This window comes from Leptonychotes weddellii, chromosome 8, assembly GCF_054177405.1.
Source record: "Leptonychotes weddellii isolate Sample4059 chromosome 8, ASM5417740v2, whole genome shotgun sequence".
In the NCBI taxonomy this organism is placed as follows: domain Eukaryota; kingdom Metazoa; phylum Chordata; class Mammalia; order Carnivora; family Phocidae; genus Leptonychotes; species Leptonychotes weddellii.
In genome coordinates this window covers 43,500,245-43,515,846 of record NC_138376.1, presented here as the reverse complement: position 1 = coordinate 43,515,846, position 15,602 = coordinate 43,500,245, and the positions used below count along the sequence as shown (strand labels likewise).

At 37.6% G+C, this 15,602-nt stretch overlaps 1 protein-coding gene across 8 annotated transcripts in view; it reads left to right on the top strand.

Annotated features, from left to right (window-relative positions):
- The window catches only part of DST (dystonin), a 362,599-nt gene that overhangs the window by 204,897 nt on the left and 142,100 nt on the right, over positions 1-15,602 (top strand). For 7 of the 8 annotated variants that reach the window (XM_081828451.1, XM_081828446.1, XM_081828452.1 and 4 more), the window contains 6 exons: positions 537-730; positions 1,868-2,030; positions 3,156-3,239; positions 4,062-4,169; positions 4,696-4,794; positions 15,170-15,298. In XM_081828451.1, the coding sequence (XP_081684577.1) occupies positions 537-730; positions 1,868-2,030; positions 3,156-3,239; positions 4,062-4,169; positions 4,696-4,794; positions 15,170-15,298 (777 nt within the window). Of the gene's footprint in view, positions 1-536; positions 731-1,867; positions 2,031-3,155; positions 3,240-4,061; positions 4,170-4,695; positions 4,795-8,820; positions 11,542-12,199; positions 15,046-15,169; positions 15,299-15,602 lie in introns of those variants that run through there. The other variant, XM_081828450.1, reaches the window with a different exon arrangement.

Sequence of the window (15,602 nt, the reverse complement as noted above, 5' to 3'; positions counted from 1 at the left end):
GATTCTCTTGCTGAAAGAGGTAGTTATTTTAAGATATCAAGGAGGTAAGTACAAGAGTTAATTCAGGAAAGGAAAAAGACTGGTAGTTGTATTCATCTCTATTGATATTTCCACGCATAAAGCATTGAGTATGAAATTATTGCAAAGTAGTTGTGAAAAATTATCTCATTGATTTTTAATGCATGTATTCATTTTTAAACAATGAGATTAGTAGGTGTTTAAGAAACAGGCAATGAAAAAGACTTACAGAGGTAGCAAACTTGCTTGTGGAATATATTTTGTTTTATTGATGTGCAAATTCTATTAGGCTGAACTTTATAAAACTGTTTTTTTTAGATCAAAGTGCAGTCTAATATTGACAATTTCATATGGCTCAGCCTAATATATCATTTTTGTATATGGAAGATAGTCTTTCCTTTATCTGATTTTATATCAGTCATTTCTAAATAATTTGTAAAATGAGGTAAATAAATAATGTGTTTACATAGTGAGTGGTTGACACATTTTTATAACTTTCACCAATTAATGTATTTTAGCAATGGAGATCTGAAGTAGATGAAAAGAGAGAGGTATTCCATGCATTAGAGGATGAGTTGCAAAAAGCTAAAGCCATCAGTGATGAAATGTTTAAAACATATAAAGAACGGGACCTTGATTTTGACTGGCACAAAGAAAAAGCAGATCAATTAGTTGAAAGGTGGCAAAATATTCATGTTCAGATTGATAACAGGTTAGTATCCTTTTTTGTTCAGTTTCGGCACAGGTTTAATCTTTATCCTTGTATTCTAGGTAAAATCTAAAGTTAATAGGTTTTTAAAAAACTTCCATAATACAGTTAATTTCGTATAGTTACCTTCCATATATAGTTAATTGTGTTAATTGCAAGAGCTTGACCTAATTATATTTCTTTCTGATATGGTGGACATGACAGTTAACTTCAAAATAAATATTTTCAACTCTATGTTGTTAAAACTGTTGATGTAGTCTGGCGTTTGTATAGTAAATCTACTTGCCTTTTCTAAAGGAAATTATGACCAACTTACAATATTCAGCTAACCAAGATTTAGTAAGAGCAGTGTTTGAGAAGGCTGTATGGAGCAATCTGTGCTAGACCTAAGAAGTGTGAAGCAACTGAAATGACCTGATGTTCATTTTAATTGAGGATACAAGAAAGTTGAAATCATTCACCCACTGATCGAAATAGAAAAGTAAAAGGAAATGGGATGTTTTTAGGGCTCATCTTAAAGGAGATAGAATAGTGTCCTTTCTCATTCATTTTAATGTTTATATTAATGCAAATAAAATGCTTTTATAATAGAGTGCCATTCTTGAAAAGTAAAATTATGTTCAAATATATGTTATTAAATCTCTCTAAAATATGTGTTATATAGGTTTAATGTAGTGACTTTAAAATCACAGAAACTGAGGTATTTTTATTTAATCACAGTTCCAGGAAGTACTCTCTGAGTCCACATTGGACCCTCTGTTGAACTACGTTGTCATTATTTCAAAAGTGCACTGCCATTTGATGCAAGCTTTGGGTATTTAAGACATGCTGATTGATCATAATTATGGTTAAGTTTCCAATTTTCCTGATTTTTATTGTTAGTCAGTTAGGCCTGAAGCTAGAATAAGCAGTATCACTAAGTTGCACAAGTCCAGGAGCAGAATATTTATATTCAACCTCAGCCAGTATGGAGTGCCCTTGGAGATAGGCCTCAGGGTGCCTTAGCCTAGAATTCTTTCCACATACCCCTGTTACACCGAGTGCATTGCAGTAGGGTTATTTCGTCTCTCCTTTCTATAGCTTCCACCCTCTTGATGGATACTGTTAGAAACTATGACTCTCTTGTTTTTATTTTCTTAGGTTACGGGACTTAGAAGGCATTGGCAAATCATTGAAGTACTACAGAGATACTTATCACCCTTTAGATGATTGGATTCAGCAAGTTGAAACGACCCAGAGAAAGATTCAGGAAAATCAGCCTGAAAATAGTAAAACTCTAGCCACACAGTTGAATCAGCAGAAGGTATGTAGAAAGTTTCTTTTTTTTTTTTTTTTAAAGATTTTATTTATTTATTTGACAGAGACAGAGACACAGCGAGAGAGGGAACACAAGCAGGGGGAGTGGGAGAGGGAGAAGCAGGCTTCCCGCGGAGCAGGGAGCCCAATGCGGGGCTCGATCCCAGGACCCTGGGATCATGACCTGAGCCGAAGGCAGATGCTTAACGACTGAGCCACCCAGGCGCCCCCGAAAGTTTCTTTTTTTAAAGAGATTTTATTTATTTGACAGAGAGACAGCAAGAGAGGGAACACAAGCAGGGGGAGTGGGAGAGGGAGAAGCAGGCTTCCCGCGGAGCAGGGAGCCTGATGCGGGGCTCGATCCCAGGACCCTGAGATCATGACCTGAGCCGAAGGCAGATACTTAAAGACTGAGCCACCCAGGCGCCCCTGTAGAAACAGTTTCTTATACTAAGGTTTTGTCTGCATGTGGTCAGTCATTACCCTTCTCTTCCTTTACCTTGTTAAAAGAAAAAGTCAGCAACTATTTGGAAGAAGGTAAGGAGTAAATCATAAATATTAAAATCCTATTATCCAAACCAACATACGTCATGTACTTTGATTTCTTGGAAGTCAGTTTTGAAAGTATAAGGGATAAGAAAAGAGCATGTTGGGACAGTGTTCAAATTTCTAATGGTCATTTAATCATAAGTATGGAAATCTCTTTAGTACTTTGCTGGCCACAATAGTTTCACGGGATCCCAAATAAATAAAAATGGCTAGTGGTAGAAAATTAAACAGCCACATTTGACAGAAAATTGAGTTCTTTGAGATTTTTATTCCATCTTGAGGGGACACAGTAGCATCTGGTTTTGCTTTGATCAGGAGTAGGTGGGGATCAAGGCCTTCAAATCTACTTTTTGGGTAATTCCTGCGGAGTTTAGTAATTTCTGCGTTGGAAGGCCCACGAGGGTGGGTCACTTATGTGGCTTAATCTAGAAGTTTGTCATTTACCTTATTACATATTAAGTGCAAAGGGCTAAGGAGCTTTACTATTAAAGGGCGTGGCTATTTCTTAGTTCCTGAACATCTTAAGTGGCTAAATAGCATAGAGTTCCTTGTTCTTTTTCTTCTAAACTCTATGTATTTGTAGATGCTGGTGTCCGAAATAGAAATGAAACAAAGCAAAATGGATGAGTGTCAAAAATATGCAGAACAGTACTCAACTACAGTGAAGGTAAGAAGATTTAGTTCCTTGCATCAAATTTAATATTCAGGTATGTGATTCAACAATATACTTAAAAAAAAGAAGTCTCTGCAAGTCACTTCACTCTGTTAAATAGTGAAAACAGAGAATCTTCATGGGAGCCCTGGGACACTTACCTAATAATTGTCTGTGACATGTGAGTCCCATTGCAGCCTCTGCTTCATTCAGCCTCTCTCCATCACACACGTGTGCAGCCACACACGCACACACATCAGAATAGATGCGTGGCTCTGAAATTGGTCTCCCATCCAAGTACTAACCAGGCCCGACCCTGCTTAGCTTCTGAGATCAGGCGAGATCAGGCGCCTTCAGGGTGGTATGGCCGTAGACTCCGAAATCGGTTTCTTATCACTTTGTGCATGCTTGTGTATCTCTGTCTCTCTTCTTTAACATTGCTAGCATATTCCCTGGAAGAACTTGACTTTCTTAGGAGACATTTCGCATGTTTGAAGTTGTTGCCAATGCCTGGGCCTTAGCCATCCAGATCTACAGTTCCATTGCCTAGCCAGGGGAAAGGGAGGCTGAATGTAAACTAGCATATTATGACTGAGTGTTTCCGTGAGCTTCTAAAGAGACTTAGGAAACTTTTCTGACCACCCTAAATGTTTCTGATTTTTATTACCACCTTGGAAACATCCCAGAATTAGATAGATTCCTAAGAATGTGGTTTTGCAGTAATTTTTAAAAGTTACTTAGTGAAATCAGGTTCAATTTCTGTGCATCAAGTCACTATAGAATGAAGCATTAATGCTTTGCTTTAATTAATTTAATCTTACTGACTCCATTATACAGGACTATGAATTACAAACAATGACCTACCGGGCCATGGTAGATTCACAGCAGAAATCTCCTGTGAAACGCCGAAGAATGCAGAGCTCAGCAGATCTCATTATTCAAGAGGTAGTAAAAGTACAAGAGAGAGGGGAGGGGATATAAAGGAGAAAAACAATACTTAAAATATTATATTTATATATTTGTATTGTGGTATAATACACATAATAGAAAACGCACCATTTTAACCATTTTTAAGTTGCAATTCAGTGGCACTCAGTAACTTCACAGTGTTGTGCAAACCCGACTGCTGTCCATTTCCAGAACTTTCTTCCTTGTCCCAAAAAAGAAACCCTTACCTAAACGTGCAATTTATTAAGGGTTGTAAAAAAATCCTTGGAAAAGCTTTATTCAAGATTAATTATTAACTGCAGAGAATAACAAATGTACTTTGTAATTAAATTTAGAGAATTGTTATTGAGTATGGTTTGCACAGCAATAATAAGCCCATTCCTACCTACCTACCATTACTGGGCAATTGTGTATTTTACTGTCACAAAGGCTAGCTAATGTTATGATTATTAATCAACGTTCATTAAACTCATTTTAGAGCCACTGGAGATTATGTTTTTATTGTTTATTTCATTATTCACAGTTCATGGACCTAAGGACCCGATACACTGCTCTGGTCACCCTCATGACACAATATATTAAATTTGCTGGTGATTCATTAAAGAGGCTGGAAGAAGAGGAGGTAATGTTTAACTATGAACAGCTAACTTAAAAGGAACTACAATATGTTTGGGAAAACAAAAAAGTTTTCATGACAAAAATTTACATGGTTGATAAGTTATTATTTAATTAGACAATTACAGTGAAAAAGATTAGAGGCCTAGGATTTTTCAGTTTGTTTTTGATTCTCTCCAACAGGAAAACATTGTTTATTTTCACTCTAAGATGCTAACATTATTAGAGTTAATGTCTGAAACGGCTCTATTTAAATTATGAAATGTTGGCAGTTTGGCAGGATTTTTTTTTTTTTCAGTTTTCTCATATTTGAGAAATATACTTCTTTGAGTAGTATAGTTACTACTATTAAGATGTCTACAGATATACTAAATACGTTGGTTTTATACATTTTAAAGTAATTTACATTTTCAAGGATTTAAAACATAAAAGCCGTTAATTTAGAAGAAGGTTTTTGTACAAAATGATAATACTTTTTAAGAATTGTAGAGTTTTTTGTTTTATTTTTATTGTTCTCCAAAAGGTATGGTGTATGGTAAAAGACTATTTAAGTACCATTGTAATTTGGAGGATTTCTGTGCTTTGATTCTACATTTAAAAAGTATATTCAGAAATAGAGTAAAGAGTTATTTATGAAAATATATTGTCATAAAAGTCTGTTGTATCTAATTTTGAAGAGATTATACCATGCTTTATTATCTTGATATGCTTTCTATTCCTAACCTCAGAACAGACAAAAATAGTAGACAGAATGCTAAAATAAGTAAATCGTGAGGCATTAGCTATTTTAAATTAGACTGTTGTTGAACTTCTGAAGATGATTATACTTAGTGTAACTTCACATAATGAGAGAACTAAAACAGTAGTGGATGTCTAATAGATGTTACTTTCTTATTTTCTACTTGAGTCAACTATTTTAGTCTGTTCAGACTTAACAGTTTTCTGCTCCTAAATCACTAACGAAGCTAATTGCAAGTCTTTATAACTAGAGTCCTTTGTGCTTAGAAAGGAGAACCAGAGTATCTGTGACCATTCAAATAATTGGTATACATCTTTCACCTGTAAAAGAACATCTGTAATATTTTTTCATTTTGTTTTTGAGAGAGATGGTTCCACTTAAAATGATATGTAGATCTTTTAAATTGTATGTTTAGTATACATTTTAAATTTTATATTTAGTTAAATGTAAGTCCTTTCCCTTTCTTAGAGTATATATCCGATTGCACATATATGAGCTGCTTCCCTCAGTTTATCTGATGAGGTATAATACTAGAAGTTGATAGAAGAGATTTTTCAAAAAGCCTGATATATATACAAATTATGCTTGTCATCCTTTGAAATGTAAAAGATTCATATTGAATTGAAAGTCAAAACAATATAGTTTATGGAAGACCATGCAGAGACTGTAACTTAAAATAGATAAAAAACATTGCTGATTAAAAATTCACCACTAAAAGATCATACTAATGGAATGTCTCATAAAAAGATACATAGCTCAGTTTTCAGACTCGAGAGTGGTATTTCTGAAATTGAGTCTACAAAGACTTACATTGGAAATCTTGGTCTAAGAGCAGAATTTTTTATAATAAACATAAAATCAAAGAGGGTTACAAGTTAATTTCAGAAGAGGAAACCGAATTAGAGAAATGTTAGTAGAATATCTGTAATGACTGTTAGATGGATAAAGAGATTTTCTAGTCTGTGTTGAGAGAAAAGTACATCAAATATTAATTGATAAGATTAAAGGACAGGATGTTTCCTTGGGGAACATTTAGAGAAAACTTGGGAAGTTATTTTTATGTGAGTAAGTTTGAGATTTAAGGGAAAGCACATCAGCAATAGGATTAAATTACTTCTAGTAATTTGTGTAGTATTTGCTAAAAAATTCAGAGTTATCTAGACAGTGTGAGATTTTTAACAATCACTAAAATGACTGTTATTAAGGTACTGAGGGTTCAATAACAAAAATTTTTTTTCTGAGAGAATTTTCATTTTTCTAACCTCAGAACATGACAGAGAAAAAAGAGGGCTCAAAACCTCTTAGGGACAGCTAAGTTTTAAAGGAGTTTTGATAAGCAATTGAGAAAGACCCAGTTAGAAATTATCTCAAAAAATACCGAAAATTTAATATTTAAGCAGATAAAATGCTTCAGTGTCACCAGTTCACCCTGATAACAAAATAAAATAGAGCACTAATTATTGCAGGTTGTGATGAGATTTGTTTTTATATGAATTCTTATTATGGAAAACCATATTTAGGTTAGCAAAGGAAACAACTGCAATTCTTGTTGAAATTATTGGGGATCAAAAAATTAGAAGAAGCAAAGTAAGATATGTAGTCTATAATGTAAAATAAATTCTTGAAATTCACCAAGGCCTCTCAATGAAAAAAAAAAAAACTGCTATCTAGAATAATTTCTCTACTCCTGTTTAAATGGTTCTAATTATGATGATTTTGAGTTGGTGAGATGAAACTAATAATCTTACGGTATTAATAAAACAAATTAAATTGGCATTCTGTGCTAGCCCTGATCATGCAGAGTGTACTCCTCCCAGCTGAGATTGAATCTTCTATCAGTTGAAAAAAATTTTTCTTATATTTTATACTGTACATTGGAATTGACTCCCTAAGTATATTTTTAAAAACATTTATATTTAACAAATATCTTTATATTTATGGAGTATCTAAAGGTACTTGTCAATGTGGATTCATATGAGGCATGTCATTAACAACAACAACAACAAAATCTGTGAGTATATGAAGCACATCTTTTCTAAAGCCCCTAGGGACTATAGCTGCCTTTGCATTAGCAACTCTGATTATTATAATTGTCATAATATGGCAAGTACAAACAAATAAGGAATAGAAATTACACGGTTTTATATAATTTTCCTCCTTGCGCATCTGAAGTATTATTTCTTGATTTGACTCTTTAAAGTGGTACCAAAATTCTGCATTTTGTTTCTTTAACCATTAAACAGGGCGATGTAAATATCATTTCATTTTTATATATATATTTTAAAGATTTATTTATTTTAGAGAGAGAGAGAGAGAGCATGCATGAGTGGGAGGGGCAGAGGGAGAGGGACAATCTCAAGCCGACTCCCTGCTGAGAGCCGAGCCCAAAGCAGGGCTCCATCCTACCACCCTGAGATCATGACCTGAGCTGAAACCAAGTGTCGGATGCTTAACCAGCTGTGCCACTGAGGTGCCCCCCCTCCTTTTTAAAGATTTATTTATTTATCGGGGCGCCTGGGTGGCTCAGTTGGTTGGGCGACTGCCTTCGGCTCAGGTCATGATCCTGGAGTCCCGGGATCGAGTCCCGCATCAGGCTCCCTGCTCGGCAGGGAGTCTGCTTCTCCCTCTGACCCTCCTCCCTCTCATGCTCTCTGTATCTCATTCTCTCTGTCTCAAATAAATAAATAAAATCTTAAAAAAAAAAAAAAAAAAAAGATTTATTTATTTATCTTAGAGAAAGAGAGATAAATATTTTAAATTTCCATTGGGCCAGGTATTAAAAACTGAAGTTTTAAGTGTCATTTGGTTCCTATATGTTCTTAGTTTGTAAGACTGAGTTGTGTGTGAAAGCAGAAAGGGCGCCGCTGTGAGTTTTATTTCCCACTTTGTCATTTAGTTTTCAAAACTATTTGACCTCTCTGCACCTCAGTTTCCTCATCTGTAAAAGGTTGGGGTCCTGCTGTATGTTTTGTGAGGTCCCTCCTTTCTTGCTGTCAACTCTTGAGCTAGCTAATTTTTAAAACAAAATGATTCCTGAGAGACAAAAAAAAAAGATTGTTTGGTTTAGCAAACTTGACATGAAGGGTTTTTTTTTTGTCTTCTCCCATTGCTGACTTTCTGAAGCTTCCTCTCTGAAGAAGGTAGAGGTGCTGGTGCTGCTGACGGTGGTGGTGATCGTGCTTGTTCTGCATTTGGTTTCGCTTCTTTTTATAAGCACTTTTATGAGCATCGCTTCAAGTTTTTTAAGATAAATTTGAACAGAACAGGTTTGACACTTGTAAACGTCTCTTGTAGATTAAAAGGTGTAAGGAGACTTCTGAACATGGGGCATATTCAGATCTGCTTCGGCGTCAGAAGGCAACAATGATTGAGAATAGCAAACTTACGGGAAAAATAAGTGAATTGGAGAAAATGGTGGCTGAACTAAAGAAACAAAAGTCCCGAGTAGAGGAGGAACTTCCAAGGGTCAAGGAGGCTGCAGAAAATGAATTGAGAAAGCAGCAGAGGAATGTAGAAGACATTGCTCTGCAGAAAATCAGGGCCGAGAGTGAAGCCAAGCAGTACCGCAGGGAGCTGGAGACCATTGTGAGGGAGAAGGAGGCTGCAGAACGGGAGCTGGAGCGGGTGAGAAAGCTCACATCGGAGGCCGAGGCCAAAAGAGCGGCAGTGGAAGAAAACCTCCTGAACTTCCAGAACCAGTTAGAGGAGAACACCTTTACAAGAAGAACCCTGGAAGATCATCTTAAAATAAAAGATTCCACTCTCAATGACTTGGAGCAACAAAAAAATAAGTTAATGGAAGAATTAAAAAGAAAGAGAGACAATGAGGAGGAACTCTTGAAGCTGATAAAGCAGATGGAAAAAGACCTAACGTTTCAAAAACAGATAGCAGAGGAGCAGTTAAAAGAAAAGCAGAAGATCGAACTGGAAGCAAGAAGAAGAATAACGGAAATTCAGTATTCATGTAGAGAAAATAAGTTGCCACAGGCTACGTCATACAGAGGAGTCACAGGTCTTCAGAAAGAGCAGGACAAACAGAAGACAGAAGAACTCAAGCAGCAGGTCGATGAGCTAACAGTCGCCAATAGAAAGGCTGAAAAAGACATGAGAGAACTGAAGTATGAACTTAATGCCCTTCAGCTTGAAAAAACTTCATCTGAGGAAAAGGCTCGTTTGCTAAAAGAAAAACTGGATGAAACCAATAATACACTGACGTGCCTTAAGTTAGAATTGGAAAGGAAGGATCAGGTAGAGGAAAGGTATTCCCAGCAGCTCAGAGAACTGGGTAGGCAGTTGAACCAAACCACAGACAGAGCTGAAGAAGTCATGCAAGAAGCTAATGACCTTAGGAAAACAAAGCACAATTATGAAGTAGAATTAGAATCTCTTCAACAAGAAAAAGGGAAACTGCAAAGAGAAGTAGACAGGATCACTAGGACCCATGCTATAGCTGAGAGGAATATTCAGCATCTAAATTCACAAGTTAATGCTTTCCAGGCTGAGAAGGAATCCTCTAATGAAAGAATACGATTCTGCCAGAGAAAGTCAGATCATCTCAAAGAACAATTCGAGAAAAGCCATGCACAGTTGCTTCAAAATATTAAAGCTGAAAAAGAAAATAATGATAAAATCCAGAAGCTTAATGAAGAATTGAAGAAAAGTAATGAGTGTGCAGAAATGCTAAAACAAAAGGTAGATGAGCTTACGAGGCAGAATAATGAAACCAAGTTAATGATGCAGAGAATTCAGACAGAATCAGCGAACGTGGTTTTGGAGAAACAAGCTATCCAGCAAAGATGTGAAGCCCTGAAAATTCAGGCAGATGGTTTTAAAGATCAGCTACGGAACACCAACGAACACTTGCATAAGCAGACGAAAACAGAACAGGATTTCCATAGAAAAATTAAATGCCTAGAGGAAGACCTGGCCAAAAGTCAGAATTTAGTCAGTGAGTTTAAGCAAAAGTGTGACCAGCAGAACATTATCATCCAGAACACTGAGAAGGAAGTTCGAAGTCTGAGTGCGGAGCTGAACGCCTCCAAAGAGGAAAAGCGACTCGGGGAGCAGAAGGTACAGTTACAGCAAGCTCAGGTGCAAGAGTTAAATAACAGGTTGAAAAAAGTGCAAGACGAACTGCAATTAAAGACCATAGAGGAGCAGATGACCCATAGGAAGATGGTTCTGTTTCAGGAGGAATCGGACAAGTTCAAACGCTCGGCAGAGGAGTTTCGGAAAAAAATGGAAAAGTTAATGGACTCCAAAGTTATCACTGAAAACGATATTTCAGGCATCAAGCTTGACTTCGTGTCTCTTCAGCAAGAAAACTGCAGAGCTCAGGAGAACGCTAAGCTCTGTGAGACAAATATCAGAGAACTTGAAAGACAGCTTCAGCAGTATCGCGAGCAAATGCAACAAGGACAGAATGTGGAAACAAATCATTACCAGAAATGTCGGAAACTTGAAGATGAGCTGGTAGCCCAGAAACGTGAGGTCGAAAGCCTGAAGCAAAAGATGGATCAACAGATAAAGGAACACGAACATCAATTAGTTTTGCTCCAGTGTGAAATCCAAAAAAGGAACCCAGCCAAAGACTGTCCCTTCAAACCAGATTTTGAGATGGCAGTAAATGAGTGCCAACACTCTGCAGACCTGTCCTCTAGGAACGCAGGGCAGCTTCACCCAGGGACCAGGTCTCCTCTGCTGAGATGGAATCAAGACCCACAGCAACTGGAAGAAAAATGGCAGCATCGGGTTGTTGAACAAATACCAAAGGAAGTCCAGTTCTGGCCGTCAGGGGGTCCACTTGAGAAAGAGAAAAGCCAGCAGTGTTACTCTGAGTATTTTTCTCAGACAAGCACCGAATTACAGATAACTTTTGATGAGACAAACCCTATTACAAAACTATCCGAGATCGAGAAGATAAGAGATCAAGCTCTGTACAGTTCCAGGCCACCAGTTAGGTATCAAGATGACAAGTGTGAAATGGACCTGGCAAAGCTTTTGGCCCCCTTGGAGGTATACTCTGGATTCTGAGACCTTATCAGCTATCTCATGCCAAGTTTCCTCTCTTGTTTCCTTTCTCTGCTAGACTAAGTTTTTTAACAATGTTGAATGAGATTGGCTCTTTGTAGTTCTGGCAGAAAATTATGATATAGAGTGGCTTGAATCTTCACTACAAATTATCCTTCTTTAATTTTTAAATGCCTGAGATTAAATACATAGATGTAATGGTTATATGGTTATATTTATGGTATTATATTCTGAAGAATGTGTTTTTTAAAAGCTAGAAAAACCAAGGGCAGTTCACTTTAATTTCTAAAGTTTTTTTGGACAAATTTCATCTCAAGTCTTTTTTAAATGTACCTTTTTTAAAAGATTTTATTTTTAAGTAATCTCTGTACCCAACGTGGGGCTTGAATTTACAACCCCGAGATTAAGAGTCACATGCTTTACTGACTGAGCCACCCAAGTGCCCCAAACATAGCATTTTAATACCTTAATCGTCATCTAAAGTAAACTTCAGACTCTCAAAATAATATTACTTGCCCCTTTCGTTTGAAAATTTTCCTCTCTTTACTTTCGTTATTGTAGGAATTATATTTGTATTAAGGATGGGTAAAGTGACGTAATGTTCTTTAGATGACTTTTAACGTCTCATAAATTCCTGTTGCAGATAGCTAAGAGCAAGCAGTATGATATGCACACAGAAGTCACCGCATTAAAACAAGAAAAGAACCCAGGCCCTAGTGCTGAAGAATGGATGCTTGAAGGGTGCAGACCATCTGGTGGACTCAAGAGAGATTTTCTTAAGAAAGGCTCAGAACCAGAGACCATCCAGAACTTGGATGGCGATCACGCCTGTTCAGTTAGGGATGATGAATTTAAATTCCAGGGGCTCCGGCACACTGTGACTGCCAGGCAGTTGGTTGAAGCTAAGCTTCTGGACATGAAAACAGTTGAGCAGCTGCGACTTGGTCTCAAGACTGTTGACGAAGTTCAGAAAACTCTTAGCAAGTTTTTGACAAAAGCCACCTCAATCGCGGGGCTTTATCTAGAATCCACAAAAAAAAAGATTTCATTTGCCTCAGCAGCCAAGCAAATCATAATAGATAAAATGATGGCTTTAGCATTTTTAGAAGCTCAGGCTGCAACAGGTTTTATAATCGATCCCAATTCGGGTCAGACATACTCTGTTGAAGATGCAATCCTGAATGGAGTTATTGACCCCGAATTTAAAATTAGGCTCCTTGAGGCAGAGAAGGCAGCCCTGGGATATTCATATTCTTCTAAGACATTGTCAGTGTTCCAAGCTATGGAAAACAGAATGCTTGACAGACAAAGAGGTAAACACATGTTGGAGGCCCAGATTGCCAGTGGGGGAGTCATTGACCCTGTGAAGGGCATCCGTATTCCTCCAGAAGTTGCTCTGCAACAAGGCTTGTTAAATAACGCCATCCTGCAATTTTTACATGAGCCATCCAGCAACACAAGAGTTTTTCCTAATCCCAACAACAAGCAAGCTCTCTATTACTCAGAATTACTGCGAATGTGTGTATTTGATGTAGATTGCCAGTGCTTTCTGTTTCCATTTGGGGAGAGGAACATTTCCAATCTCAATGTAGGGAGAACGCATAGGATTTCTGTAGTAGATATTAAAACAGGAGCAGAACTGACTGCATATGAGGCTTTCCAGAGAAACCTAATTGAAAAAAGTACCTATCTTGAGCTTTCAGGGCAACAGTATCAGTGGAAGGAAGCCACGTTTTTTGAATCCTATGGGCATCCTTCTCATATGCTGACTGATACTAAAACAGGGTTACAGTTCAATATTAATGAAGCTATAGAGCGGGGAACACTTGACAAAGCCTGGGTCAGGAAGTATCAGGAAGGGGTCATCACACTTACAGAGCTTGCTGATTCCCTGCTAAGCCGGCTGGTTCCCGAGAAGGATTTGCACAGTCCTGTTGCGGGCTACTGGCTGACCGCCAGTGGGGAAAGGATCTCTGTCCTAAAGGCCTCCCGCAGAAATTTGGTTGACCGGGTCACTGCCCTCAGATGCCTTGAAGCCCAAGTCAGTACGGGGGGGATAATTGATCCTATCACTGGCAAAAAGTACCGGGTGGCAGAAGCTTTGCACAGAGGCCTTGTGGATGAGGGGTTTGCCCAGCAGCTGCGACAGTGTGAGTTAGTAATCACAGGGATTGGCCATCCTGTCACTAACAAAGTGATGTCAGTGGTGGAGGCTGTGCATGCAAATATCATAAGTAAGGAAATGGGAATCAGATGTTTGGAATTTCAGTACTTGACGGGGGGGTTGATCGAGCCACAGGTTCATTCCCGGTTGTCAATAGAAGAGGCTCTCCAAGTTGGTATCATAGATGTTTTCATTGCTACCAAACTCAAAGATCAAAAGTCCTATGTCAGAAATATAATATGCCCTCAAACGAAAAGAAAGTTGACGTACAAAGAAGCTTTAGAAAAAGCTGATTTTGATTTCCACACAGGACTTAAACTCTTAGAAGTATCTGAACCTTTGATGACAGGAATTTCTAGCCTCTACTATTCTTTGTAAAAGGACATGCTTAAAAAACTTTGCACGGGGCTGATGCTCTCCACTTCATGTTATCTGTCCAGAGCTTGATGATATCAGTTAAATATACAGCCTAGCAATTATGTCATACACTCAAAGCACCATTTATTTCTTGAGGCCTGGAAATAGCCGATTGTTCAGAAGAGAGAATAATTTTTAAGTTGAAAGTAACAAAATATTTACTGTTCTTCAAAATGGTTTCCTTTAGATTTTAGGTTAGTGGTTTTGTTTTGTTTTGATCTTGCCTACACTAAAAGAAAAGGTATTTTACCTAGAATATGGAGTAAGCTTGATGAACTCCAGCAAGTTCATAGTCTCCATTCTTCAGAATTCTTCATCACTGAATGGATCCAGCCGGACATTAGGGCTCCCATTTTAAAATGATTCATTACATTCACTGGAAGAGCACTTCAGAAGACATCATGGAATCAAAGAGAAAGATGTAAATTTGTTCCCACATCCATGAAGCTACAGTGTTTCAGGTCTCCTTGAAAAGTGAAAAAGTTGCTAGCTTTTCTGTACATTGTAACCTTCTTTACATAATAAATGTTTACCAAAACCTCCCATTTCCAGGTAGAGTCTGTAATTAAAAGTAGCATTATTGTGTGTTGGAAGAGGGGGAGAGATTTTTCTTTATTCTGTGTATTTTTCATTTGCATGTACACATTCACTGTTCTTTCAGGTTTCCATTTTTGATACTTTTCTGTCTAGACCATTGTGATTGTAATGCTAATGCAAAGGCAGCAATTCAAAGATCTTCTAGTGCTTCATGAATAAAATTGAGTTTTTCTATTTGTCATATTGATAGACCAGTTGGGAGGTTAGAGTGTCACAGCTTTCTTTGCTACCATAAACATTTTGGAAGTACATCTGCCGCATGATGTGATAAACATGGTTAAGTGAATGAATAAAATGCTCAGTAAACTGTGTGTGATGAAAGAAATATTTCTACATTCTTGTTTTCTGTGGAGAGGTCCGTTTAATAGCTCAAGCATTTACTGGTATGTATCTTTTTTTTTTTTTTTTTTTTTTTTTACCACTCACACTTGTCAGAAGTCACTGGAAGAAGAAAAGAAAGAGCATGTTGAAAAAGCCAAAGAATTACAGAAATGGGTATCAAATATCAGCAAGACATTGAGAGATGGCGAGAAGGCTGGAAAATCTCCCTTCTCGAAGCAAAAGGTATTCACTGAGGTTCTGGTGTAATAATAACAGTGGGTAGAATTTACTGAGTTGACAAGGTCAATCTAAAAACACTTTACTTCTTTACCTTAATTTTCCCCATTTTTTTTTTAAAGATTTTATTTATTTGACAGAGAGAGACACAGCGAGAGAGGGAACACAAGCAGGGGGAGGTGGAGAGGGAGAAGCAGGCTTCCCGCAGAGCAGGGAGAACGATGGGGCACTCGATCCCAGGACCCCCGGGACCATGACCTGAGCCGAAGGCAGACGCCCAATGACTGAGCCGCCCAGGCGCCCCTTCCCC